General features: G+C 38.0%; 1 protein-coding gene across 1 annotated transcript in view; it reads right to left on the reverse strand.

Moving 5' to 3' along the window:
• The window catches only part of LANCL3 (LanC like 3), a 147,075-nt gene continuing 120,299 nt past the window's right edge, over window positions 1-26,776 (reverse strand). The window contains exons 2-5 of the mRNA XM_023202663.2: window positions 21,484-21,607; window positions 17,626-17,823; window positions 9,453-9,660; window positions 1-672 (exon numbers count right to left, since the gene is read on the reverse strand). Coding sequence (XP_023058431.1) covers window positions 513-672; window positions 9,453-9,660; window positions 17,626-17,823; window positions 21,484-21,607 — 690 coding nt within the window. The 3' untranslated portion in view covers window positions 1-512. The remainder of the gene's footprint in view (window positions 673-9,452; window positions 9,661-17,625; window positions 17,824-21,483; window positions 21,608-26,776) is intronic.

Below are 26,776 nucleotides of genomic sequence, written 5' to 3' on the forward strand. Positions count from 1 at the left end.
TATAAGCACAGGACAACCAAGAGTTTATTTTCATACTTCAGCAACCTGACAATTCATCTCTCATAGCAGTTTTTAGCTGGGCAATTATTTTAATTTTTGATTGTCTTTATTTCTGAATTTAAGGGTAGAGGGCACACACAAACGGTCAAATTCTCATTGAGACTGCAAAGGTATTAGCATATTTTTTTGTCATAGTCCACACTTGCAGTTTGGTTTTCTATGTCATAACTGAAAAACAGATCATTTCTCTTTCCCCTTTTCCTGTGATCCCTTGTTTCACATCTATTCCCTGAAACATTAAATCTCTGCAGTTTTGAGATGAGTTGTGGTATCTTTATTTTGCAGATCCTTTCTCAAATCTGCCATCATGTTGCCTTCACCTGCCTGATTCCTTCCTTCTGGTGGCAATGTTAAGGCTCATGGTTGCGATACCATTGAATGTGGCTTATGTGGAAACTGCCTTGGCTTGGCTCAGGGGATCTCTGCAGGGCCACAGTGGAAGATGGAGCCTTCTAAACAAAGACGCTGAAGAGAGGGAATTCAGCCTGATTGGGCTGCAGCAGGTCAATCAGAAAGCACACTGTCCCGGAGAAGCCTTCATACAAGCTGTATATACTTTCAAGGACCCGAGAACCGGCCTTGAATTCCTCAGTAAATAAGAATTGAGCAAACCTAAGAGAAGAAGAAAATATGAACAGTTTACATGAGTGTTTCCATATTATGGACCTTGGGTTGCTTCTTCCTCTTCTATTAAAGTTTTAGCATAATTTTATTTCCAGAATTATATAATTAAGTATTTTAAGAAACACATTTTCTCTGTTAAAAAAAAGAAGAAGATCCATTATATAACTGTGTATGTTTCACAACAAATTATGCTGGCAAGCAAATCCAACTATTCTTAGAGTTTGCAAAGCAAAGCAGTTTGGAATTTTCAAGGATTTCATTCTTTCTCTCATCCAGTAATTAAAGTAAAAAAAGACAGATAAATTGCTCTACTTTTATTTATCTTGAAAAGAAGCAAAGTGATATGTGACTGTTCCTTTAAAAAAGTAAATATGCTGTGTTTCTGCAGGCATATTACTTCTGAGCTGGGTTTTCATTTATATGTGACAAAAAGCAGAGACTGAAAATAAATGGGCAAGATTTTATACAATCTGTGCTGTGAGCAAACAAGGGAATAAGATGAATAGGAAAAGGCAGCAACCTTTCACAATGATAACATCAAATAGCAAACGCAGCTACAAGACAGATTATTTTTGAGACATCCACCTTAAATTAAATCACAGGCCTCTAAATTCCCTATGAAAGACCTTTTTTCTTTTACCCATATTTGCCACAAATATTATTCAGATGATTTTTAACAAGTAACATTTTTATAATAGTTTACAGCTTCCAAAGTGCCATTACCTACATCATCTTTTTTTACTGACTTGCTCTACTCATTCCCATCAAGAACACAAATAATCACCAATCCAGAGGCTGGAGTTCACAGCTTGGTAAGACCCAAGCACTGATACTGTCATAAATTTAGGTTACTGCTACTACATAGGGGGTCTTACAAAGGGTAATTATTTATCTGATTTTTTTTTAGGGCTTTTGGAATTACATACAGCAGCTTAAAATAAATCAGCAGGAGGCCGGGCGTGGTGGCTCACGCCTGTAATCCCAGCACTTTGGGAGGCCAAGACGGGCAGATCACGATGTCAGGAGATCAAGACCATCCTGGCTAACACGGTGAAACCCCGTCTCTACTAAAAATACAAAAGAATTAGCCGGGCATAGTGGTGGGCGCCTGTAGTCCCAGCTACTCAGGAGGCTGAGGCAGGAGAATGGTGTGAACCTGGGAGACGGAGCTTGCAGTGAGCTGAGATCGCGCCACTGCACTCCAGCCTGGGCAACTGAGTGAGACTCCATCTCAAAAAAAAAAAAAAAAAGTGTATATATATATATATATATATACATATATTGCTGATATATATATATCAGCAGGAAACAGATTGTAATTCTGTTTGGTACAATTTTTCTATAACTGTTTTTCTGAATATGCAACAATTTAAAAATGGAATTTAAAATTTTAAACAGTAGAATATTAATGCATCATAAGAGTTACTTCTAAATTTGTAATAATATAGCCAGCATCATGATATAGCTTCAGTTGGGCTCCTCAGAAAAAAAGTTTTCAAGTATATAAAATAAACCACACAGGATTCCAAAGGAAAATAATTATATTAAAACACAACAAAAATTTTAAAGCCAAATTTGGGATATAATAACATATGTATTATTTGCTAACACATTAAATGCCAAGGTACAATAGTGGATTTAATAACTGCTAGCATTTCTAGCTAGTGATGTGAATATAACATATTTTACAATACCTGCAACAAGAGTAATATGACATGAGAATATCTATGAATTCTATTGTTTGCAAAGTCACAGCTACTAATACTTCTGTGACTTATTACCTACATTCAGAAAGTTAGGAAATATTACATTTAAGTTTGAGATACAATCTCTTTGTCAAGCAAACTCACAAATCCTAGATTAAGAACCCCTGGTATAGTAGAAAGAGCAAGGGCTTTGGCAAATTTCTCAAATTGACTTTAAAATGGTGAAGTTGCAGAACTGGATAGTGTTATATGTAAAGATAAAGGATATCATATATCAGGCTCCGAGAATATAGCAAGCATTCAATAAATCGAAAATATTACTTTTTACATAAACATGTAATAAAAGGAGATTTATAAAACACAAACGTAAAAGACGATTTGTAAAATCATAGTATAAAAGAAACCCACAATGTTGCTAGCTCTTCTTCTGACCTTTCCCCCACGCACTCATTTATTTGTTGCATTATTACATGTTATTAAAGTATATATGATTTGGTGTCCTGTATTTTTTCACTTAAAATATGCTAAATATTTTCTATGCTTTTCAAAATAATTTCTAAATGATACATAGCAACTTAAAATAGTACCAGCAATGTCTGAGAGTAGCAGTTTCATTGTATTCTGACCTGTATTGTGCGTTATTATTTGTGAAAAATGTTTCAAAAATCGATCCAGTGGTGCAAAACTAAACAAATTTTTTTCTAAAATTTTCTCATTCAAAATGGAAGTCAGCATGCTAATTACAGAACTAAAAAGAATAGAAGACACAATAAAATATGAAAAGATTTCAAATCAAAACTCATTGATTATGACCAAAACTGAATGTAGAAGAAAATTCATAGATCTGTGAGTTACCATTATTATTAATAAAATGATGGAATGCTTTCTAATTAAGCATGTATAAACTCTAGAACATAACAAAATGAAAGGAAGTAAAAGTGGAAAACAAAAGAGAAAAACAAAAAAAAATTAATACGCAAAACCAGAAGCCAGTTCCTTGAGAGGATTAACAAGATAGAAAAAACACTGGTGCAGCTGACCAGGAAGGAAAAGCATTAGAAATCACCAAGGGCACACAGCCACAGAGATAGGAAATTAAAAATATTATGGAACTATACGATCAGAACTCTATGTCAAATATTTGAAAATTCTTAAGAACTAGATGGTTTTATAGAAATATATGCACTACCAAAAAGAAGAGGTAGAAAACCTGAGTGATTGAAAAAGCATAAAAGAAAATTAAGAAGTTGTCAAATATTTTTCTGCAGCCATAAAATCCAACTGTATGTTAAAAAATAATAGGTGACAACCAAGTAATATTCATTTTAGGGAGGTACATATTTTTTAACATGCAATTGTTAAAGTATGCCCCTAGCCAACAGACAAAATGGGCTCCCCTTGGCAAACTGAGGTGCTCCAAGTTAAAACAGGACCAGGCAGCTACGGCTGGGTGAGGGAGTGATCATGTACTCTGTGTTCTGAGAAAGACACTGTAAAAGCATCACAGGACCTTTCTTTCTCCAAACCAGTTCCTGTTGTGAGTGCCAAGATATGCCAGCCCTCCACCCACCATTTGGAAGAAACAGGTGACAGAGACTTCTGGTTTTGAGCTTGGAAAGTAACTAATCAGAACACACCTAAGCCAAACAATCAGTCACCTGCCATGGCCAGTCAGGGCTCAGCTGCACTGACCAATCAGAACTGAGTTTCAATCCTTTATTTGCATAAAAGGACCTGATCCTGGGCAGGAAACTTTGCTATAAAACCCAGCCCTGAAAGGCTGCTTCATTTTACACCACAGGCTGTGTATCCTCTGTTTGCAAATTGTTCACTGGAATAGTCTCTTTCCTACACATTACATTTCAGAGAACTTTTGTTCACACAATGCCCAAAGAATACTCAGATATTACCTCCACATTTCCAGTCTTCTACATGTTAGTGAGAACTGTAAGTTGTCTAAAGAGACCTGGACCCTAAATCTTATATCCAAGACTCTGTAAGCTAGGACTGGCCTGCCAGAAAATACTTAATGGGTACAAAGTTCATTATTTGAGTGGCGGATACCCTAAAGTCCTGACTTCACCACTATACAATCTATCCAAATAACAAAATTACACTTGAATCCCATACATTTACACAAATTTTTTAAAAATAAAATATTAAAAATTACAAAAAAGAAAATAGAGGGGTTGTTCTGATCCCTTTTAATACGCTTTATAGGTAATAAATGAATTTCATTCATTTCTGATGAAATTTAGCCCAAAGGTGAAATCCCACTACCCTAGATAATATCCAAAATTACTTTCTTTTTCTATATTTGTGAAACAACAGGTCTGGCTTCCACCTAAGGAGATTAAGAAACCATGAATCAATTATATTAACAGATTTCCTAAACAATGGAGCTTCAAATCGAAGACTTACATAAGTTAGTATTTGCCCTTCAGTGCATTCATGTAAATATCACGAAAAATAGTTTATGTTTTCTAAACATTAAATATTAGATAAGTTGACTTGGGAAGGCCTTTCTGAGAACGTGACTTTTGAGTGAAAGTCTGAATGAAATGGGGGAGCTAGGAGATATATGTAGAAAGTGAACACTACAGGTGGAGGGAACCAAAACTTCCAAGGCCTTGAGGTGGAGTGTACCTGGCATCCTAATGGGATTACAAGGAAGCCACAGTGGTAGAGAGAACCAGGAGGAAGAAGAGTAGGCAACGAGATTAGAGAGGTAATGGGAGGCTAGATCATGTAGGACCTTTCATTCACAGGAAAGACTGGCTTTTACTCTGAATCATATAGGAAGCCATTGCATTACACTGGACAGAGAAGTGTTATAATCTAACATGATAAACATTATAAGAAGTGAATATAAAAGACCATGGTAAAACATAGAAGCATTCCTAGTAAAATCAGCATAAAAGCAAGGGTGTTTACTATCACTCTTATTAGTGAACATTGTTATAGGGTTGCATTGTTATAGAGAAGAACCATGTAGTGGGAAAAAAATACCATGCACATGAGAAAGGAAGTAACAGAATCATAGTTATTTGCAGATATGTGTGTATCTATTTAGAAAACCCAATATAATCAATAAACTAATAGAAACAGTAATGGAGTTCATTAAGGCAGCTAGATATATTATTATGATATTTATGAAAAGTAAAATACTTATAAGATACAGTCTATATTTATATGAAAAATTACATATTAGAATTGATAAACTTCAGTGATGTGTATGTTTTAAAAGCCTTCATAAATACCAGTAATAAATGATATGAAAATATAATGAAGGAAAAGAGTCCACTCACAATAAACCTGGAAACATAAAATACCCAGGAATAAAATTAACAAAAAACATACAAGACCTTCTTCACAAGATGAAAACTTTACCAATGACATTTGTTTAAACTTAAATAAATGGAAAGGTATACCATGTTTCTGGATGGAAAAATTAAATATTCTAAAGATGTTGATTCTCATTAAGTAATCTATAAATTCAGTGAAATTCCAATCAAATTTCTGTAAGATTTTTTTAAAATATGACAAATTGACTCTAAAATACAATTAAAAGAATAAATGAGAGAATGATAGGTAGAATATGGGGAAACTATGGAACTCATATATTTATATAAATTGTTTATAAAAAAATTGGAATTTCAAATCATGAGGGTAACTGGTCAACAGATGTTATTAGAATTTTTTTAAAAAACAAAAATAGATACCTATCTGAGACCATTTAAAAAGTAATTTCGGCCGGGCGCGGTGGCTCAAGCCTGTAATCCCAGCTCTTTGGGAGGCCGAGACGGGTGGATCACGAGGTCAGGAGATCGAGACCATCCTGGCTAACACAGTGAAACCCCGTCTCTACTAAAAATACAAAAAACTAGCCGGGCGACGTGGCGGGCGCCTGTAGTCCCAGCTACTCCGGAGGCTGAGGCAGGAGAATGGCGTATACCCGGGGGGCGGAGCTTGCAGTGAGCTGAGATCCGGCCATTGCACTCCAGCCTGGGAGACAGAGCCAGACTCCGTCTCAAAAAAAAAAAAAAAAAAAAAGTAATTTCTAGCAGAATCAAAAAATTTTAATGTCAAAACAAAATCATAAAATTATTACAAGCCCGTGTAAATTAATAGTTTTCTAATCCTGAAGTGGGAAAGGGTCTTTTTAAGCATAACACAAAATCTAGAAATTTTAAAGAAAAGATTGAAAACTTTGACAAGAAAAACACTTAAAACTTTGGTATGACAAAGGCTACGAACAAAATTAAAAGAGAAATGGCAAAGCAGGAAAATATTTAAAGCATGCATTGACAAAGAGTTACAATCCTGAATAGAAGCATCACAACAGGGAAAAAACTGGACAAAGGATAAAGACAGGCTATTTATAGACCAAGAAATACCTATGGACCTAATGACTTCAATTCTAAAATTTCTCTGACAAGTGCTTTCATAAGTGCACAGAAATGTATATATTGGATATTTGGGGAAATTTTGTTTGTATTAGTAAAGATTATACAAATGTCAAGTGTCCATTATTTAAGGATTGGTTAATTATGGTACACACGTAGTGAACAATTACATAGCCATTTTTAAAAAATGAGATAGATTCATACAAAATGAAATAAAGAACGTCCCTTAAAAATTGTTCATTTAAAATTATAAGCTGCAAACATAGCGGGGAGGTGGTGGGCTCACACCTGTAATCCCAGCACTTTGGGAGGCTGAGGCAGGAGGATAGCTTAAGACCAAGTGTTCAAGGCCAGCCTGGGCAACATAGCAAGATTCTCTCTACATAAAAAAAATTAGTAGTTGTTGTTTCAGTCCATTCTTGCACTGCTATAAAGAAATACCTGAGATTGGGTAATTTACAAAGAAAAGAGGTTTAATTGGCTCATAGTTCTGTAGGCTGTACAGGAATCACAGCAGCTTCTGCTTCTGGGGAGGCCGCAGAAGCTTCCAATCATGGTAGGAAGTGAAGGAGAAACAGACACATCTTACATGACCAGAGCAGGAGCAAGAGGGGAGGGGGAAGTGCTACACATTTTTAAACAACCAGATCTCTTGAGAACTCTGTCACTATACAGTACCAAGAGGGGATGGTGCCAAACCATCCATGAGAACTCTGTCCCCAGGATCCAATCACCTCCTATCTGGCCCCACCTCCAACACTGGGGATTATAATTCGACATGAGATTTGGTAGGGAAACATATCCAAACCATATCAGCCACATATGGTGGCATGAACCTGTGGCCCTAGCTACTCAGGAGGCTGAGCTGTGCCCATGAGTTGCAGGCTACAGTGAGCCATAAATCATACCACTGCACTCCAGCCTAGGGGACAGAGTGAGACCCTTTCTTAAATAAATAAATAAATAAATAAATAAATAAATAAATAAATAAAATTATAAGCTACAAACAGTACATATAGAACTATTATACATATATAGTAATAGGAGCTCATTAAAATATATATGTACACATATACATTTATGTGAACATACATTTATGCATAAAGAAAAGTCTGGAATTACAAAACTCAAATTTATACTAGTAACAATGAACATTTACACTGCAGTTACTATGCGCCAAGCATTATTTCTAAACGACTTTTCATATATTAACTTGTTTAAACTACCAAACATTCCTATGAGGTAGGCACTATTTTCCATATTTTATGAATGAAGAAACTGAGAATCACTTGTTAAAATGAGCTAAGTGACTTGTTAAAGGTTGCATGACCTTGTTAAAGGTCACTTAACAGTCACTTAGCTCATTTTAATAAGTGATTTGTTAAATGTCACACAATCAATTTGATAATCATCAGTTGTACACTTTCAGTAGGAATCTTCACAAATGGTACAGGGGCTACTCTAGCACCCCCTCCCACCTCTGCCAAGTGACAGCTCAGATTCATGGGAACCAGACTACATGGGTGGGCATGAGAGACCACTCTGGCTTAGAAGACCTAAGTGCCACACAGGAAAACAGTATCTTTTGTAACCATTCATGGCTATGGACAGCTTCTAAGTCCCTTCAAAGTGAATGCTACTTTCATGCCACTCTGCATTCAGGGAAGCCCCTACTTGTGCTTTTCATCAGATTATTTACAGTTCATTTATGATCCTCCTGGCCCAGTTTACCCAGCTTACCAGTCAGACGTAATATCTATTTAAAGCAATGTTGTCTGGTATATAGCAGATGTTCCACCTTTATCAAGTTTACAGGGAATAAACTATAGAGGAAAATTTTATATTGTCTGTCAAAATTACAAATTTTATATATATATAGCCCAGCAGTTTCATTTCTAGAAATTTATCTTTCAGATATACCTATACATGTGCAAATGATATATGCACAAGATTAGTCATCATAGCATTATTTGTAGTACACAATATTGGAAATAACCTAAATATCCCCGTAATACACACACACACACACACACACACACACATATATATATTATAGTTTAGATATTTGACCCTTCAAATCTCATGTTGAAATTTGATTCCCAGTATTGGAGGTGGGACCTAGCAAGAGACGGTTGGGTCATAGAGGCAGATTGCTCATGAACAGATTGATGCCATCCTCCTGGTAATGAGTGAGCTCTCACTCTATTTGTTCCCAGAGATGATTGTTAAAAAGAGCCTGACACTTTCCTCCTCTCTCCCTTCTTCTCTCCCCATGTGATACCTGTTTTCCTTCCCCTTCTGCCATGAGTAGAAGCTTCCTGAAGCTTTCACCAGAAGCAGATGCTAGTGATGCTTCTTGTACGGTCTGCAGAATCATGAGCCAAAGGAAACTTTTTTCTTGATAAACTACCCACTCTCAAGTATTCCTTTATAGCAGCTCAAATGGATTAAGACATTTACTTATACACCATGTACACAGAATATCTTTGGGAAGATAACCAAAAAACTGTCTCTAGGGTAAGTCAACTGCATGGCTACAAGGCACAGTTGATGTATTTATTTTTACACTTTTCAAACCATGTGACTGTATTACTAATTCAGAAAAACAATTAGATTAAAATTTTGAAAAAAAGGAGACCCATAAAGAACAGCTGACCTTTGAGCTCGGTAGATATATTTAGAGTTTCCTGTGAGCCGGTACAGCAGCAGGAAGACATAGGCACTGCCGGCTACTCCATGGCAAATCCCAGGCCCCTTCTTTAGCAGGCCTTTCTGCCAAGTGAGTTCCCCACACCGAATACATGTGTCCAGGTACTGCGGTTTCTTAGAAACTAGATAAGCTTTGGCAAACAGATAGGCAATTCCTGTGAAAACATCAAAGACATTAGAGGTGACTTTCAGGACTTAATACTTTGGAGCAGAACTTCTAGAACTATAAAAAGCTCATGAATCCACCTGAATACTGGTAAAACGCAGATTCTAATATTGTAGTTCTGATGTGGGGCCTGAGACACTGCATTTCTAACAAGCATTCTTCTAAAGACCACACTTTGAGTAGGAAGGTGCTAGAATGTTCTATAAGAGAATCTTATTTTCCCGGTGAGATTTTAATTTGTTTTAATTGTATTGCAGGCTTGGCCCCGGGAGAAAGAGCAACATTTTTATTGACGTACATAGATTGAGAAAATCTTAAATTTAATTTACGAATGGGTTCATATTTAATGACATATACTCTAGTAAGCATTATGTATATTTGGTTATTTGAAATGGCTAAATATTTGTAATGAATTTGTAGTTTAAAATTTGTAATGTTTAAGTACTTACAACTATACACATTTTCTTAAGAGCAAAACTGGGAGTCTTTCCAAGAAAAACAATGCTCCAGACGGACCTTGCCAAGACTTCTACTTTAGCTGTGAAGTGAGTCCTTCCCACCCTGATTGTTCCAAGGAAAGAACTGTTCCTTCAAAGCTCTTCAACAAAAGCAGTATCAATTACAAGAGAAACAAGAGCAGCAACAGCTATTAATAGAAATGATTTTCCCCAAGTTCTGGGTGTTCATATTCAGTGAGGAGGTTGGTATCACAAGATCACATTGTCTCCTGCATAGCCTACCTTTCTCCTATACAAAAAGTGTGAAAGACTGAAATATAGCTGGTATCTTGACTACCTCATCAATCAGAGTTATCACTGCCTTTCATTGCTTTGACCCTATAGGCTATTTTACAACTCTGTAATTCTAGAGATAGAAATTGTCTTGTAGAAAACTGATAGTAATGTAAATATTTTTTGTCCCTAGAAGCTCACATTCTGTCTGGTAGAGGTTGACTTCCCTCTGCCTCTGTGGAAGAAGCCAGTTTTGCATTTATTAAGCAAACTTATTTCATCATTCCTAATGGCCTATAAAAATATATCTACTCTGGATTTTCCTTTGAAACAGTTGTAACACCTTTCTGGTTCCCTCATTAAATAATGAGCTCAGTAAAATGGTTCATACATATTCTTTTTATATTTGTATGAGAGTCATGATTTCACACTCTTTTTAAGTTTATCCTTTAATATACCCTGTGATTAATACTTACACAGCAAGAAGCACTTTGCTCAGTCAGTGCTTTCTAGTCAACTACTGAGAATGTTTACCTACAGCATTCTCCTACTTCAGTTTTAGGAACAAAGTATCTTGCACAAACTAAAGGATGATATTAAAAGAATTGAACTTATTTAATCATACATTCATTCATTCATTGCGTCCACTCATTTGACAGTAGTCATTGATTATGTACTGTATGCACAGCTCTAGGCAAGGCTGGCATCATGGGTGTGCTGCCTGTGCAGGCCTACAGCCCATACTCCTTAAAAGGGTCCCATGTTGAGTTTAATGCTCTGCTATTACCACCTTGAAATTCTTAATAATTTTTCTAAAAAGAACTTGCATTTTCATTGTGCTATGGGCCTCCCAAATTATATAGTCAGTTCCAGCCCTGGGTGATATTAAATAAATGCTAAACATGACTCCTACCCTTCAGGAAGGCACTCTCTAAAAAGGGAGATAAAAATATACGCATATGACTGATTCATAATAGGATATATAGTTCATGATGCTGCTGGAACATAAAATAAATGGTTCTCTCAATAATACCAGTGGAATCAGAAAGGTAGAAGTTCCAGGCCAGGTGCGGTGGCGGCTCACACCTGTAATCCCAGCACTTTGGGAGGCTGAGGCGGGTGGATCATGAGGTCAGGAGATTGAGACCATCCTGGCTAACACGGTGAAACTCCGTCTCTACTAAAAACTACAAAAAATTAGCTGGGCATGGTGGCGGGTGCCTGTAGTCCCAGATACTCAGGAGGCTGAGGCAGGAAAATGGCGTGAACCCAGGAGGTGGAGCTTACAGTGAGCCGAGATCGCACCACTGCACTCCAGCCTGGGGGAGAAAGCAAGACTCCATCTCAACAAAAAAAAAAAAAAAAGAAAAAAAGAAAGGTGGAAGTTCCCTACAGAGATACTTAGATGGGGCCTTAAATGGAAGGAGCACTTTTTCAGAACTTTGAAGGATACATGCAAAATTCCAGGCCCAAGATGAAGTAGGGAGGGCATTCTATCTAGCACCAAGATTAGCAAGGGCAAAGATATGGAGCCAGGAAGGACAAGCCACAAGAAGGCTAGTGGGGCAATGTTCTAACCAACAGACCAGTGGGGAACAAGGCTAGACTGGGTTATGATTATGGATGGTTTTACAAATCTAATTAGATAGCTTGGACTGTACTCTGTGGTCATCAGGGAACCGATGGAAGTGTTTTTGTTGTGGATTGGTTGGCTTTTATTTTTGTATGACAATGTGATTATTATGGACAAAATGTCCCAATTTTAGTGGTGTCAGGAGAGACCTAAAGAAGGTAACAGGGTAGCTGTGAGCTGGTTGTTAGCAGAAAGACAAAAATGAAGCCAATGACCTGTACGTTCATCACAGCACTATTCACAGTAGCAAACACATGGAGTCAACCTAGGTGCCCATCAATGGTGGACTGGATAAATAAAACGTGGCACATATACCCCATGGAATACTACGCAGCCATAAAAAAAGAGATCATGTTGGGAACATGGATGGCGCTGGAAGCCATTGTCCTTAGGAAATGAATGCAGGAACAAAAAACCAAGTACCACATGTTCTCACTTATAAGAGGGAGTTAAATGATGAGAACACATGGACACAAAGATAGGAACAATAGACACCAGGGCCTACTTGAGGAGGGAGGGTAGGAAGAGGGTGAGGGTTGAAAAACTACCTGTTTGGTACTATGCTCACTACCTGCATGACAAAATCCTTTGTACACCGAACCCTAGTGACATGCAATTTACCCATGTACCAAACCAGCACATGTACCCTCTGAATCAAAATAAAAGTTGAGAAAACAAAATATAATAAAGTGTTAATTGTATATTATGTAAATTTCGCCTCAATTAAAAAAAAGAAACAAAAAAGCCTCTTTAAAAAAAATAGAAAGCCAATGAAAGAGACATTTTGCAGAACTTGGTGAATGTTTCTATATTAATTGGGCATCTACTATATGCCAGGCACAGTAGTAGGTGCTAAGCTTTTAAAAAGTCTCTATCTTCATGGTGCTTTTCAGCTTAACTGGAAGTATTAATTAGACTACGTGAGGGGAAGTAGAAGTCTCATGGAAGCACACAGGAGGGCCCCTAGCACACACTTGGTAGAAGGAAATGACTACTAGAGGGGTGACACCATCTAACCTGATTATTGGAGGTTGATAAGGAATTAGCAAGGTGTACTGCATGCTGTTGATGATCTGCGTGGATCAGCTTTACGTTACCAGCAAGTGCCTCATTTCCCAGTTCCTGTGAAAGTTGGCAACTAACAAAGCTCACTGCTGCATCTTCTTGAGAGATTTGCCCTCAGAAAAATGAGAGGCTATGCTATGCAGCCACCCCTCACAGGGATGACACAGGGATACAAAATATCGGCTTCCTTGCCTCAAGAGAGACCCAGCTTCTTGATGTAATCTGTGTTTCTTAGCTTCTCCTCAGACTCAGGGTGAAGCTAGTCTCCAGGTAAGACATGCTCCTCTTTGGCCTATTCTGCTTCCCTGCTCCCTTACAGGTTCCTCTTGATACCAAGCTCTAATTTTAGACCCTGAGGAAAGAGCTTGGTGAAGAAGGAGGGCATTACAGCCAATCAAAGCAAGGTGGGTGGGAAGGCCCTGCTCTTGCTGGCCTCCCTCAGGCTCTAGGTGTCCTTCCTAGATGATTGTTTTAGCCTCCTGTCCCCAGGTCTGCCATGCCTTAAATTCATTCTGTGGCAGAGTGAGTGACCTTTCTAGGACCATAACCTGACCATGACATTCCCCTGCTTAAACTACCAAATGACTTCCTATTACCCAGATGCCTTAGCATGACACAGAAAGCCCTTTGTGACTGAGCTCCTTTTCTATTTTCCCACCTCTTCTCCTCCATTCCCTTCGTGAAACTTTTTACTTCGGTAGAACCAAACCACCTACAGTGCTTTCATGCTTCTTACTACCAATGTGGTTCGCTTTTCTTGGAACAAGCTTTGTACGTTTCTTGATCTGGCTAACTTACCTTAGGCATCACAACCTCCAGGAAGCCTTCCCCGGACCTGGAGGCAGCATGAAGAACCCCTCTGAGCTTTCACTGATCCTATACAAACTTTAGCACTTACACAAAACCCAATTAAAATTATCTATTTCCATGGCTGCCTCCCCTAATACAGTGCAAACTACTCAAGAGCAGAAACTGTATCTTGTTCACTTTTTTCACACTAGTGTGTGGCATGGTGTCTGGCAAATGCCATGAACCTCATACATGTCTGTTGACCATAAAGTGCCCCATTTCTCAACCCAGCACAGGCTGATACTGGGGTATGGATGAGAGATGTAGAAGGAAGAAGGGTGAGATGGTCTAATTGCTATACCAGGCCATGAGCCCCAGACAGCTTAAAAGGTATTGATCCTGTGGTTCTGGCCAGGGTGAAAGAGCTTCTCCCTGCATCCTGGATCACAGAATGTTACATGGAAGTGACCTTGCAAAACTTCTAAACTAAAACTTAGTAAACCTGTTGGTTCCTAACCCAGCATAATGGAAGCCACAATAAGGCTACTTAATTTAAAAAAAAAAAGAAAAGGCAATGGTGGGTTTCTTTGCTTTTGATAGGAATCAGGAACCACATCATTTCATCATAGGAACATTAATTATTGTGCATTGATAAGAAGCCTGAGTCAGCAATGATGTATGACTTTGCCAAATGCAACTGGGAAAAGGAATTAATTATAACTTAATAATTATGTTTTAAGAGACTAAACTTTTGAAAATATGGGATCTAATAGGACCTTGTGACAGCCAGACTTGGCACGTATACCTTCAACACACTGGAGAATCACCACTCAGGTCCATTCTAGGTTGTGTAATTTCGCTGAGGCATGTATTGTACAGTGTGCACTACAGAGCTTAGTGACCAATGATATCTGCACTGCAAAAGCCTTGTTGCTCTTTATTCAAAGTCACGTACCCAAGAGCCTTTACAAAATGCGTTTTTTAAAAAAATACCCACACCTGTACTTCATGCAGCGTCAAGGAAATGCACTGTCAGTGTTACCACAGCAATGATGTAACCTAATGCAGTTGAGTTTATTTTAGCCACAGCATTTGTTTTAATGATTTTGTAAATGACTTTGGTCCTGTATTTCAGAATTGTCAAGGTTATGAAGGGGTCACATAAATCTTCCTATAATACTTTACAGGACTTATTGAGAAAAAAGCTATATGCCACACAAGGTATTTAAAAACGTCTTGTTCACAAAGCTCTTGGGGCACAACCCTCAGGAATGGCAAGGGACCAAAGTATAAAAGGGGGTCTGTGGTGATCAAAAGATTGAGTTCTGCTACTCAGTGTCAAAGTGCTCATTTCACAGATAAAGAGACAAAGGCACAAAAGAAACAAAGTGACCCTTTCTTAAGATCAGTAAACTGGTTAGTGTTGGAGCTGAAATTAGAAGCTGGAGTTATTAACTTAAGAGTCAAGAACTATTTCTACACTGCATAAATGATAACTAGGCTTGTCACCTGTGGAGGTGGGTTGAAGGAGCATCAATAGGAAACAATTATAGGAACAGATAAGGTATCATTAATGAAGCTCCACGTTGTGGATTATTTCTGGCAGGCTTTTAATCACAGAATTAGTCTGCTGCCTCAAACCATCTGCACTGTTCATAAATCTACTCTCAAAAATGTTTTCCTTAAATAAATGAAAATTATTTTATAGTTCATTTCCTGCATAGCATTTTTGGAGAGTTTACTGTTGCCAACTTCTGCAAAATCTTGGTGGTCTTTGGACTGCACTTATTAGACTTATAATCAATCTTGATGCTGTTTTTAGAGCATCTCTTCAAAGAAAGACCAATACCCTTGAGGTGGGGGTAGGGGTTGGTAGAAATAATGGGCCCCACTTCGTTTTCTATTCATTTTTGAATTGGTTTCGTTTTGGTAGTCCAGTGAATACGTGGACTGAATGATTTTTCTTTAAAACTTATGTTTAATCTTCTCTAGATATTGAACATGAATGATAAAGGAGGAGATAGTCTCCAAAGTGATGAATCCTATGCTGCACTGTTATGATAAATGATTTACAAAGACAGATGGTATTTAGTGTACATAAAGGATGGAATAATTGCCCTGCAAGACACCCACATCAATTAACTGACCCAGTCATTCATTTTAGTAGATTATCTTCCCACTTTTTTCAGGACTTTTACTAGCACATTGAATCCTTTTAAGATATTCTGTGTTTAAATTGGGATGTCTCCAAAATTCAAGGATCCTTGCTGGGATACTTGGAGGATATCCAGAGACCATCACTGAGAATAATTAAAATAAATGAGAAATGGAAGAATTGAGCATAACAAGAAGGAATATCATTTCCAGCATGGTAAATAACTTGTTTTTTTCCCCAAAAAGGTCAAATTAAAAAGAAATGGGCTCAAATCATAACTGGCAAAAGTTAGCCTAGACATAACACATAATGCATGGATACTGGTACAAGCACACATTTTGAACTTCCTTCGATAGGTAAACGTAGCAGGCAGAAAAAATATGACCAATATACTGCGACTTACATTATTCATCAACTCAATACTATACTTTCAGGGATTGCTATTCATCAACTCAAACTGTACCCTCCAAAATGAAATTATAGTTGGATTAAAGACTGTTAATTAATGGGAGGAAAAGGTAATGAAACTCAGGTGAAAAAGTAAAGAGAAATCAAATATATTTTAAAACTGTGCTTGTGGGATTGAAGCATGGCCTTGAAAATTAAATTGACTCAGAATCTAAGAATTTTGTATTATTTTGGTATTTTAAATCTGTCCCCTGGCCATCTAACCAATATTGATTTATTTATTTGAATCTAACTTTTTTTCAAATTACCCATTCTCTGAAGGCTTAATTAGCAGTGTGATGGAATTTCTTAAAAGTGGGAAAAGATAGGGTTTGCTAAATTTCTGGTCTCAATTCCACAGAGTTTACTGGGGAAGGCTATTTATGTTTCTAGACATTTTGTTTGGTACTGATGGAAATTCTTATTTGAAGAAGAGTTGTAGAATAGTACATCCCAACCTTTAAAGTGCACACGATTTGCCTAAGGATACTGTTAAAATGTAGATTTTGATTCAGTGGGTCTAGGGTGGGGCCTGAGATTCTGGATTTCTATCAAGTTCTCAGTTGTCCATGCTACTGGTTCCAGGGGCCACATTTTGAATTGCCAGGCTCCAGATCTGCACTATCCAATGTAGCTACTGAGCACTTGAAATGTGGCTAGTCTAAATTGACATTTGATATAAGTATAAAGTATATGCTGGATTTCAAGGACTGAATATTTTTTAAAATGTGAAGTATCTCAATTTTTAAATTGTATATACATGGAAATGACAATATTAGGGGTATATTGGGAACTATAATATATACTATTAAAATTAATTTACCTGATTTTACTTTTTCAATGAGGTTACTAAAAATGTAAATTACATATGTAACTCATATTATACTTCTATTGGACAATGTTAGTTTAACTTTATAAACAAATAGATATAGATCATATATTTTAAAATGTAGACGACCATTTTCAGAAGTTGTTTACTGATCAGGACATTTGGCTTTGAAAAATTTCATCTCGACCCTTTTATCTCACATAGTAATGACATAAGATGAGATATCCTCACTTCTCAGAAAAGGAACCTCCCTGTGGCTAACCTAGATGAAAGGCAATGTTTTTAGATAACAGAGTGTGTGAGACCTGGAGCGCCATGGCACCAGTGCACCAGCTCATTCTCTCTCTCGATGGTCTCGCCGAGCTCAGGTGGCCAGTTGCAATTTTGTTCCTGTTCCATGAGAAAGTCCACGCTCTGCCATACCAGCTCCCGATCTGAGGGCTTGAGATGCTCATGGTAAGAAAGAAGCATCTGAAGAATAGACGACAATCCATGAGCTGCCCCTGTATTAACAAACAAGGCATAAAATTCACACAATTGGGAGGACAGCTAGTTTGATTTAGTGAAAAGATCGACAGGATAAAAAACAATAATGCCAATATTACTTGAAAGCTAATATAGCAATGTGATAACTAAGTTGCCTAAGAACTAGGCTTCTAGCAAACTATTGCCTGCAGGCCAAATATGGCTCACTGCCAATTTTTCTAAATAAAGTTTTATTAAAGAATAGCCATGCTCATTCATTTGCATATTTTCTATAGCTGCTTTCTGGCTACAACAGCAGCATTGTATTTGTGACAGAGACCATATGGCCCAGAAAGACAAAAATATTTACTGTCTCTAGCCCTTTACAGAAAGTTTTCTGACCAATATCTGTTTTAGAGAAGAGATCTTTTCAAACTTTGTAATTGAAATGTCAGTAGCTTTCATGAAAATGCTCCTAAAATGCTTGAAAATAATTTGGTCTAGGTATCCTAAACATTTATTCTTTTATTCATTCATTCAACACACAAGTATTAAGCATCTACTCTGTACAAGATACTGTTCTAGGTACAGAGGATAGATCACTGCACAAAACAGACTAAATCCCTCTTTTGTAATGTTAACACTAGTTATTGATATTCATTTACTTAATCCTTTACATTTAGCACTTGCATATTAGGCACTGTCTAACCCTGGTTATACAGATAAACATGATTTGGTTGATACCCTTGAAGACCTTTCCATCCATTCCAGTGAGACGGCCAGATTTGTAAATAAATAATTAGAACATGAGGTGATAAGTGTTCTGTGAGAGATGTGTACCAGGAGTATGATGGTTAATTCTGTGTGTCAACTTGACTCGGCCATGGAGTGTCCAGATATTTGGTTAAACATCACTTCTGGGTGTGTCTGTGAGGGTGTTTCTGGATAAAAATAACATTTGAACCTGTTCACTGAGCGAAGCACATTACCGTCTCCAATGTGGGTGGACCTCATCCAATTCAGTGAAGGCCTGAATAGAACAAAGAGTCTGAGTAAGAAAAAATTAGTTTGTCCTGCCTGACTGTCTTTGAACTGGGAATTGGCCTTCTCCTGCCTTCAGATTTGGACTCAAACCGGAACTTACATTATTGGCTTTCCTGGATCTGGCTTTCTCAGCCTCCATAATCATGTCAGCCAATTCCCTATAATAAATCATTTAGTTATATAATAAATCATATTCTGTTTGTCTAGAGAACCACGACTACCACAAGGACTAATAGAAGGAATGGAGGAGAGCTTAACTTGGCCTCAGGGGTGGAGAGGATGCTGAAGGTTCCATACAGAGAGTGTCATCTGAGCAAAGTCTTGAGAATTCCTAAGATAATTCTGAACTAGCGATGGGTATTGAACTAGCAAAGTCCTGAACATGCCTTTGGAAAAGAAGTTAGCTTAACAAAGGTAAAAGTCCAGTCCCTCTAGGAGTTTTCACTCATTCCCAGTTAGTAGAATCCTGATTAGTGGGTGGTACTAGGGTCAATATATTCTGATGGCTTGCTCTTTAAACTCAACTCTATAATTTTAAAGCTTTGTTTTTGCATTCAGGCACCTTTTACTTTGCCATACTCAGAACTCTTGACTCCCTGGAAACAGTTTTACAGTTTGTATTCAGTCAAAATTTCTATTGCTCTTAAAATTTGATCATGAAATTTGAAAATATCTTTATTTTGCTGGATTCGAAATTGTTGGGAAAAAAGAGATTGCTTTTCAGGAAAATATTTATGCACTAGATAAAAATCTAGTTTAAGCTATATATGTAAAAAGCCAGAATGTTAATTTCTCTAAAGAAAACCTGAAAAATACTGGGAGGCTGAGGTGGGAGGATCACTTGAGCCAGGAATTCAAGGCCAGCCTGGGCAACATAACAAGACCCTGACTCTATAAAAAAAAATTTAAGGATAAAAATTTGACCAGGTATAGTGAAGCAAGCCTATAGTCCTAGCTACTTGGAAGGCTGAGGCAGGGGGATCACCTGAGCCCAGGAGGTCGAGGTTGCAGTGAGCTATGATCACACCACTGCACTCCAACCTGGGTGACAGAGCGAGACCTTGTCTCAAAAAATAAAACCAGAAAAATGAATGGAATAGATTAGGGGACTATAGCAGAAACTGTCAGTGCCCTGGCTCATCACCTCATCTACACTCACCATTCAGATGCATCTTTGTTCCTGCTTCATATCTCAAGCATCTATCATTTTGCCTGAGGCTTTCTCTGGCCACAGGAGTATGCCCTGCCCAAAGGGGCAGGACAGAATTGCTAGGGAATTAACACCTCTAGGAGAAGCCAATCAATAAAGCAGAGAGTTGGTGGAAGAATATCCCAGCTTCCTCACCCCTTGGGTGAAACAATTCTGAGACGTGTTCTATAAAGTCTCTAAGATTCCCTAGGGAAACTGAGCCTCCGTTGTCCACAGTTGCTCATTATTACACACTCAATTAGCTTCTTTCTCTTTCTTGTCTCATTTCTCCGCTCCTCTATCAACACTTTCTGAAATTACCTTTCAAGTAAACCTTTTACACCCAAATCCTTGTCTCAGGGCTTGATTTTGGGGAGACTTAAACAGAAATATAAAATTTCTTTGAGAAAACTCATTGAAGTTGTTTATTAGGTATTCATTCATTCATTTGGGTCCCCTAAGTATGTGCAAGCTCTGTAGTGAGGTCTAGGAATCATGAAGACAAATGAGAGAAAGTTCCCATCCTGAAGGTGCACAAAGCCTGCTTAGGCAGTTAGGCAGGTAAGCCACTAATTACAGCGTAATAATGGCTCCAACAGAAGTATGTGCAGGATGACAGCGTGTTACCCAGTTTTGCTTTGGGAGAAAACCTAAAACTTGTGAATATTTCTCCAGAGAGGATTCAACAACCCTTTTTCCAAAAGCACAGAACATTTTTCAGCAGATTAATGATGTTTGAGCAGAGTCTTGAAATCTGGGTATAATTATTACAGATTAGATAAAGGGGTTGGGGGAAGTAGGGCATTCTAGGCAAAAGGAACATGGACAAAGGTAGAAAGAGAACACTGCATGTGGGAGACTATGCTGGACAGAACCTGGAGGGTAAAGATAAAGCTTGAGTCTAGAGAAAGAGGCAGGTGGTCCATAAAGGGCCTTGCAAATCTTGTTCAGTAGTAATGGTGAGGCACTGAAGGACTTAAAAGAGGAATAACTAATTTCTTTCTTTTTTTTTTTTTTTTTTTTTTTTTTGCATGGCCCAGAGCACACCATTAGCCATTACAATTCAGTAGTCTGTTATAAATCCACTACTATTAAAAACTTTAAAATGTTAGTGGCTGAATCCTACCTTCCTATTCAGAGGCACTACTTTCAATCGTGTGTGAAAAGTTTTCACAATGTTTCAGCAAAATTAGGCCAATGAGCTTACAATCTAGAATAAAGATATTAGTCTTGAGTGAAAGTAATTGTTGAAATAGCTACATTTCTGTCAGGTAGACTATGAAAACAAATATTAACTTGTAATTTGTGTTATCTGTCAGTATAGGTTTTTAAAGAACATTTTAAAGGATTTCTTATTAAATGAATAGTAATGACCTAAGGCCAAACAAAATCTTCCAGCCTTTATTCGGTATTAATATTAGAGACTTTCTCCACCCTAAAGGCCCATGCCAACACTTTTACTTACCCAAATATTCAGTTCCATAGTAAGAATACATCAGGGGGAATGGTTTCCTCTTCTTTATGGCATACTGCTTCCCAGAGTCCAGAATTGCCTGGCAAATTGACTTGATCTGTGCTGGAGTCAGCACCTGAATAAGGAAATCCAGAAGTAGAAGTCAAAGCAGGATCTCCTTTTTCCTTAGACACTGAATTTTCTTGCTTAAGAAGTCTAGCATCATATCCACAGAATCCTGTACTATATGTAAATAAACTTAGTCAACCACAATTTATTCTTTTTTTTTACCACTGATCCTTCCTTTGTTGTCAAGTTGTCAAATCTGCCCTCTTTAGAAAACTTGCTATTTTGGTGGAAAACACACAACTTTACTGCTATAGGTTGCTATACAATACAAAGACTACCTTATGGTTGTTATATCATTAATCCTTGTCACAGGAACAAGGATTTGCTCAGAAAAGAACCAATAGCGGTCCTAACTGATTATGCTTAATAAAGCTGTTACTCCTGGTGTACGATGTAGGTCTGGCCCAAACAACGGATCTTCAATTTGTGTTATTTAGACTGTGCTTATAAAGATTGTACTTATAAAGCCATGATTCTGTGATAAGCTGCAGTATGACGGACTCACTCTAGGCATTTGTACTACCCGAATGAAACCAAAGTCCAATAGTGTCAACACAAAATAACTTCTAACATCAAAATGACTCTGAATAGAGAATGGCTAAAATGTAACGACTTGTAGTCTTCCATGTTTTATTCAATCTGTCCAGTCGGTTTTAGGATTATAGAGATTAAAAAGTTCTCAAGCCTTCAAAGCATCATTGCATTTATTAAGATTCTGCTCAGGCTAGCCATGTGTTTTGTATCCTGCCCTTCCTGGGACAAATTAGACGTTCCCTTTGGCACACTCCCTTTATGACAGTGACATTTGCTCTGGTGCACAGCAGTATTATGTTAGATCTCTCTCTGTTGTGTTAGATCTCTCTCTCTCTCTCTCTCACTAGACTATCGGTTTTTTGAGAGCAAACACTGTGGCACCTCATAATTTTGGTATCCTTGGTGCCTAACACAGAATTTGAGGGGGGTCCTTCACAGCTGATGAGTGAGTAAATAAGTGACAGGTTAACTGGTATGAGATGCAGAGCCCTCCCTCCCTTCGCTCTTTATTCCCTTCCTCCCTCCCTCTCTCTTTCCCTCCCCTCTGCGATTGTTCCTTAAGCGCCTACTACATTCCAGGCAAGATTGTTCTGGATGCTGGAGATACGACAGTGAGCAAGATAGACAGGACCTGTGCTCTCATGAAGCCAATCTTCCCAAAAGGTAGACCTGCACAGGAAAGGTACTGGTCAGATTAACCAAAACTAAAAAACATCTAAGTTTAGTCTGATTGAATGAATCTGGGATCAATAAAAAGTCCGTTGGATTTTGGCCTCTCTCCTAAAATTGGCACATTTAATTTTCCTATCCAATATCCAGCATTAGACCAGCCAATTCCTTTTGAAATAAGTTTCTAATGATTTAATTCATAAATTGCTCCTCTGATTTACCTGGTATTAGAAGGAAAAAATATAATCCGGTTTTGGTTTCCCAAAATCTAGCATTTAATTTGGAAAAATAATTACTTCACGAGGACACCATTCATTAATTCTGCCAATTAACATTTATTGAGCTACTATTCCAGTAAGGTACCACAATAGGTATTGTGGAGAAATTCAAGAAACCATAAGACATATTTTTTCCCTACAGGGAAGTTACCATCCAGCACTGGAGATGAGATATAGACAAGAGTCTACAATAGAGCAACTAAAGCTCATGAGTCTAGAGATAGAAAGAAACTTTCTCTTTTTTTTTTTTTTTTTCTGTTTGCTGAAATAATGATGTCATGGCTTTCAACTTAAATTTCCCTTTTATGAACCACTCTCTCTGTCTCTTAAGTTTACTCCTCCTAACATTCCTGAAGACACTATTTTCCTATGCGGCATCTCCACTGTCCTATCATATCAGCCCCAAGTCTTCTTTCCTTAGCTTAATAGCAAATTTCTCCTAAATGATTGAATACACCCATTCAAATTGCTACCAGAATTTTCATTCACTATTGAAAACATTTACTCTTTGTGCCTTTATCAGTGCCAACTGATCTTAACTACTTAAAATCTTGCCCCATCATTTGTCTCAAATCAACCCCTCTTTCTCAGAAACCTGCTAAAACCCCTGAAGGGCATGCGCTTAATAGGACTCTATCCTGATTGAATCCCATAGTCTTCTGGGAATATATTCTGGCTCTGCTCAATATTGATTTTGAATCCATATGACAGAGGCAGTTTTTGTGGTAGGAAGCAGTCACTGAATTTTCAGGGATGTATTCATTTGCATTACTAAAATTTTTCCTATATGACTTTCACGCCTATAACTGAAAATTGGCTTATTATTTCCCTAGCTGAACATTTATTCATATGTTGTGTGTGTGCATGTCTGTGTACGTTGTGTTTGCCTGCTTATTTCTAACCCAGAAAAAAATCAACTTATGCTGTATGTGGTGCCCTCCCCCTTTTCTTTCTATCCCAAATCCATAGCTTAGAATAGGGAAAGAGTTTATAAAATATTATTTCAAAACCTCCCATGGTCATGCATCATGTCTGGGTGGTTTCCTCTTATCTCTCAGAAACACTGTGAAAAACAAAGAGAAACCAGCGCTTGTTCAGCTGGATAGAGACCAGTTATGCATGCAGTTCTTTATCTCTGGGAACAGACAAGACCTACCCTTCAGCTTATTGATCAGCAAATAAAAACTAGAAACACAGCCCATTAAAAGCCTGTGTGTGGGGAACACTGAGGAAGAATATTTTTTGCCCCTGAACAAATAGTACAGAAAGAAGAAGGGAGTTGAGATTCTGGGGTAAGGGCTTGAGCTTGTTCTCCTGTGTGTCTGCTTTCTCAAAGATCCCTCCAGTCTCTAGTACACAGGAGCACATGCATGAGCATACCCACTGCCTCCAAGAAGATGGCCTATGTGCTTTTGAGACACTCTGAGATCCTGGGAATGAGGGAGCAGCATTTCCAGTGGGGGAACAAAAATGACTAGGAATGGCAGGGAGGGACTCCCTGGCCATTAGGCCTTCACCAAAACAAACCCAAATTATTCCCTGTCCGGTAGTTGTAGCCCCTAAGATCAAGGCATTTGTTGATATTTTGGATGGAATAGATTCTTTTCTTTTTACATTGAATTAAAATAAATTAAGATATCTCAAAAATACAAAGCAAATCTGAGGTGGTTTGGTTTAAATTATTTTATTTAGTTTAACTGATTCACTTTACTGACCTTGTGAAATATTCCTATTGGTTTGGCCTCTGAGTATGAAGGGACAAGAGGACAATAAAGTTCATACTATATTTCTTGGCCCTGCCTGAAAGTCATGCTATGACTGAACTACCTCCATGCAGAGAGATGACTCTCTTTTTTAAAAAGTGAATAAAAAGACGAAACCACCATTGACTCCTTCCCAAGGCAAGAGTCCTACCTACAGCGCCTCTGAAGTGGCAGTCATTGCTAGCTATATTTCTTTTTCTAGGCATCAAACACCTCCTGCCCCTTCCCCATCAGCATTGATTGAATATGTGAATAGCAACTAAATCTTGGGTGTGCCAGTGTCCTAAGGCATACTATGCCAATCAAATTCCTCCTCTCAACAATTTGAAATGCATGTTCAAAATAAATAAATAAATAAATGAAGCTGTCAGTATTCCCAGCTGCTGCTGAAGACAGGTCAGGAATGGGCCCATGCATAAACTGAGGTCAACAGGGAGTAAGCAGGGGCTGTGAAGGAGAAAAACAGAATAAACCACCCAGCAGTGAGAGTGAAAGGAGACTGGAGCAGATATGCTAAGAGAAACAATGATACCAAAAGAGAAAGTTAGAGAAAAGTAGAGAAAAATAGCTCCCTCTTCCTAACAGTTTAGGGCTACTCCCTTTAGGGCTTCCTGCCAATTTTCCATACAATACCCACCCCCATACTCCTTCCCTTTCCCTTTAATCATTTGAGAGTCTCAGTTTATTGCAAAAAGAGCCTAATTAGAATAGACATGACTATAAAGCCAAACCTTTCATTTGTCACTTCATCCCTCACATAAACAATCAGCTTTCCTACCTACCATACTAGATCCTTTCAGTCAAAATAACAAAAATATCTGCATCTAAGGTGCATGATAATGTACATGCTAAGACTCTCTGGGCATGGGACCCGGCATTGGGATTTTTTTTTTTTTTTTTTTTTCCCTGAGACGGAGTTTCACTCAGTCACCCAGGCTAGAGTGCAGTGGTGCGATCTTGGCTCACTGCAACCTCTGCCTCCTGGATTCAAGCAATTCTGCCTCAGCCTCCCGAGTCACTGGAATTACAGGTACCCACCACCACACCCGGTTAATTTTTTGTATTTTTAGTAGAGATGGGGTTTCACCATGGTTGGCCGGGCTTGTCTCAAACTCCTGACCTCGGGCGGCCCGCCCACCTTGGCCTCCCAAAGTGCTGGGATTCCAGGCGTGAGCCACTGCGCCTGGCTAGGATCTTTTTTAAGCTCCCCAGTGGATTACAAAGAGTGGTCAAGGTTAAGAACTACTGCCATAAAATACTAAGTGAATACAAAAAGAGTTTTTAAAACCAAAGTAATAATAATATAATGTAATACAATATAATAATGATGATGATGAAGAGGAGGGCTAAAGGGAAAACTAGCAAAAGAACTCCCAGGTATAAAGAAATTCCTTTGGTCTGAGTCATGGAGGACTCAGAATATCTGTCCAGTCTTAAATTATCTGTCCTCAAACTTCTGTCAGTAGCCCATTTGAGACCTCTGATATCTCTAAGAGATATCTGCTCCTCAAAGTGTGGTCCATGGACCAGCAGTAAAGGTATACTGATAGAAATTCAAATTCCCAGGCCCCAGACCAGACCCAGTGAATTAGAAACTGAATTTTATTTGTTTTAATTTATTTTTTATTGTTTTATTTTACTTCAAGTTCTGGGAAAAAAAAAAAAAAAAAGCAGGTTTGTTACATAGGTATACGTGTGTCATGGTCATTTGCTGCACCTATTGACCTGTCCTCTAAGTTCCCTCCCCATGCCCCCCATCCCCCAACAAGACCTGGTGTGTGTTGTTCCCCTCCCTGTGTCCATGTGTTCTCATTGTTCAACTCCCACTTATGAGTGAGAACATGCAGTGTTTGGTTTTCTTTCCTGTGTTAGTTTGCTGAGAATGATGGCTTCCAGCTTCATCCATGTCCCTGCAAAGGACATGATCTCATT

Source organism: Piliocolobus tephrosceles, chromosome 12 (genome assembly GCF_002776525.5).
Source record: "Piliocolobus tephrosceles isolate RC106 chromosome 12, ASM277652v3, whole genome shotgun sequence".
Classification (NCBI taxonomy): Eukaryota; Metazoa; Chordata; class Mammalia; order Primates; family Cercopithecidae; genus Piliocolobus; species Piliocolobus tephrosceles.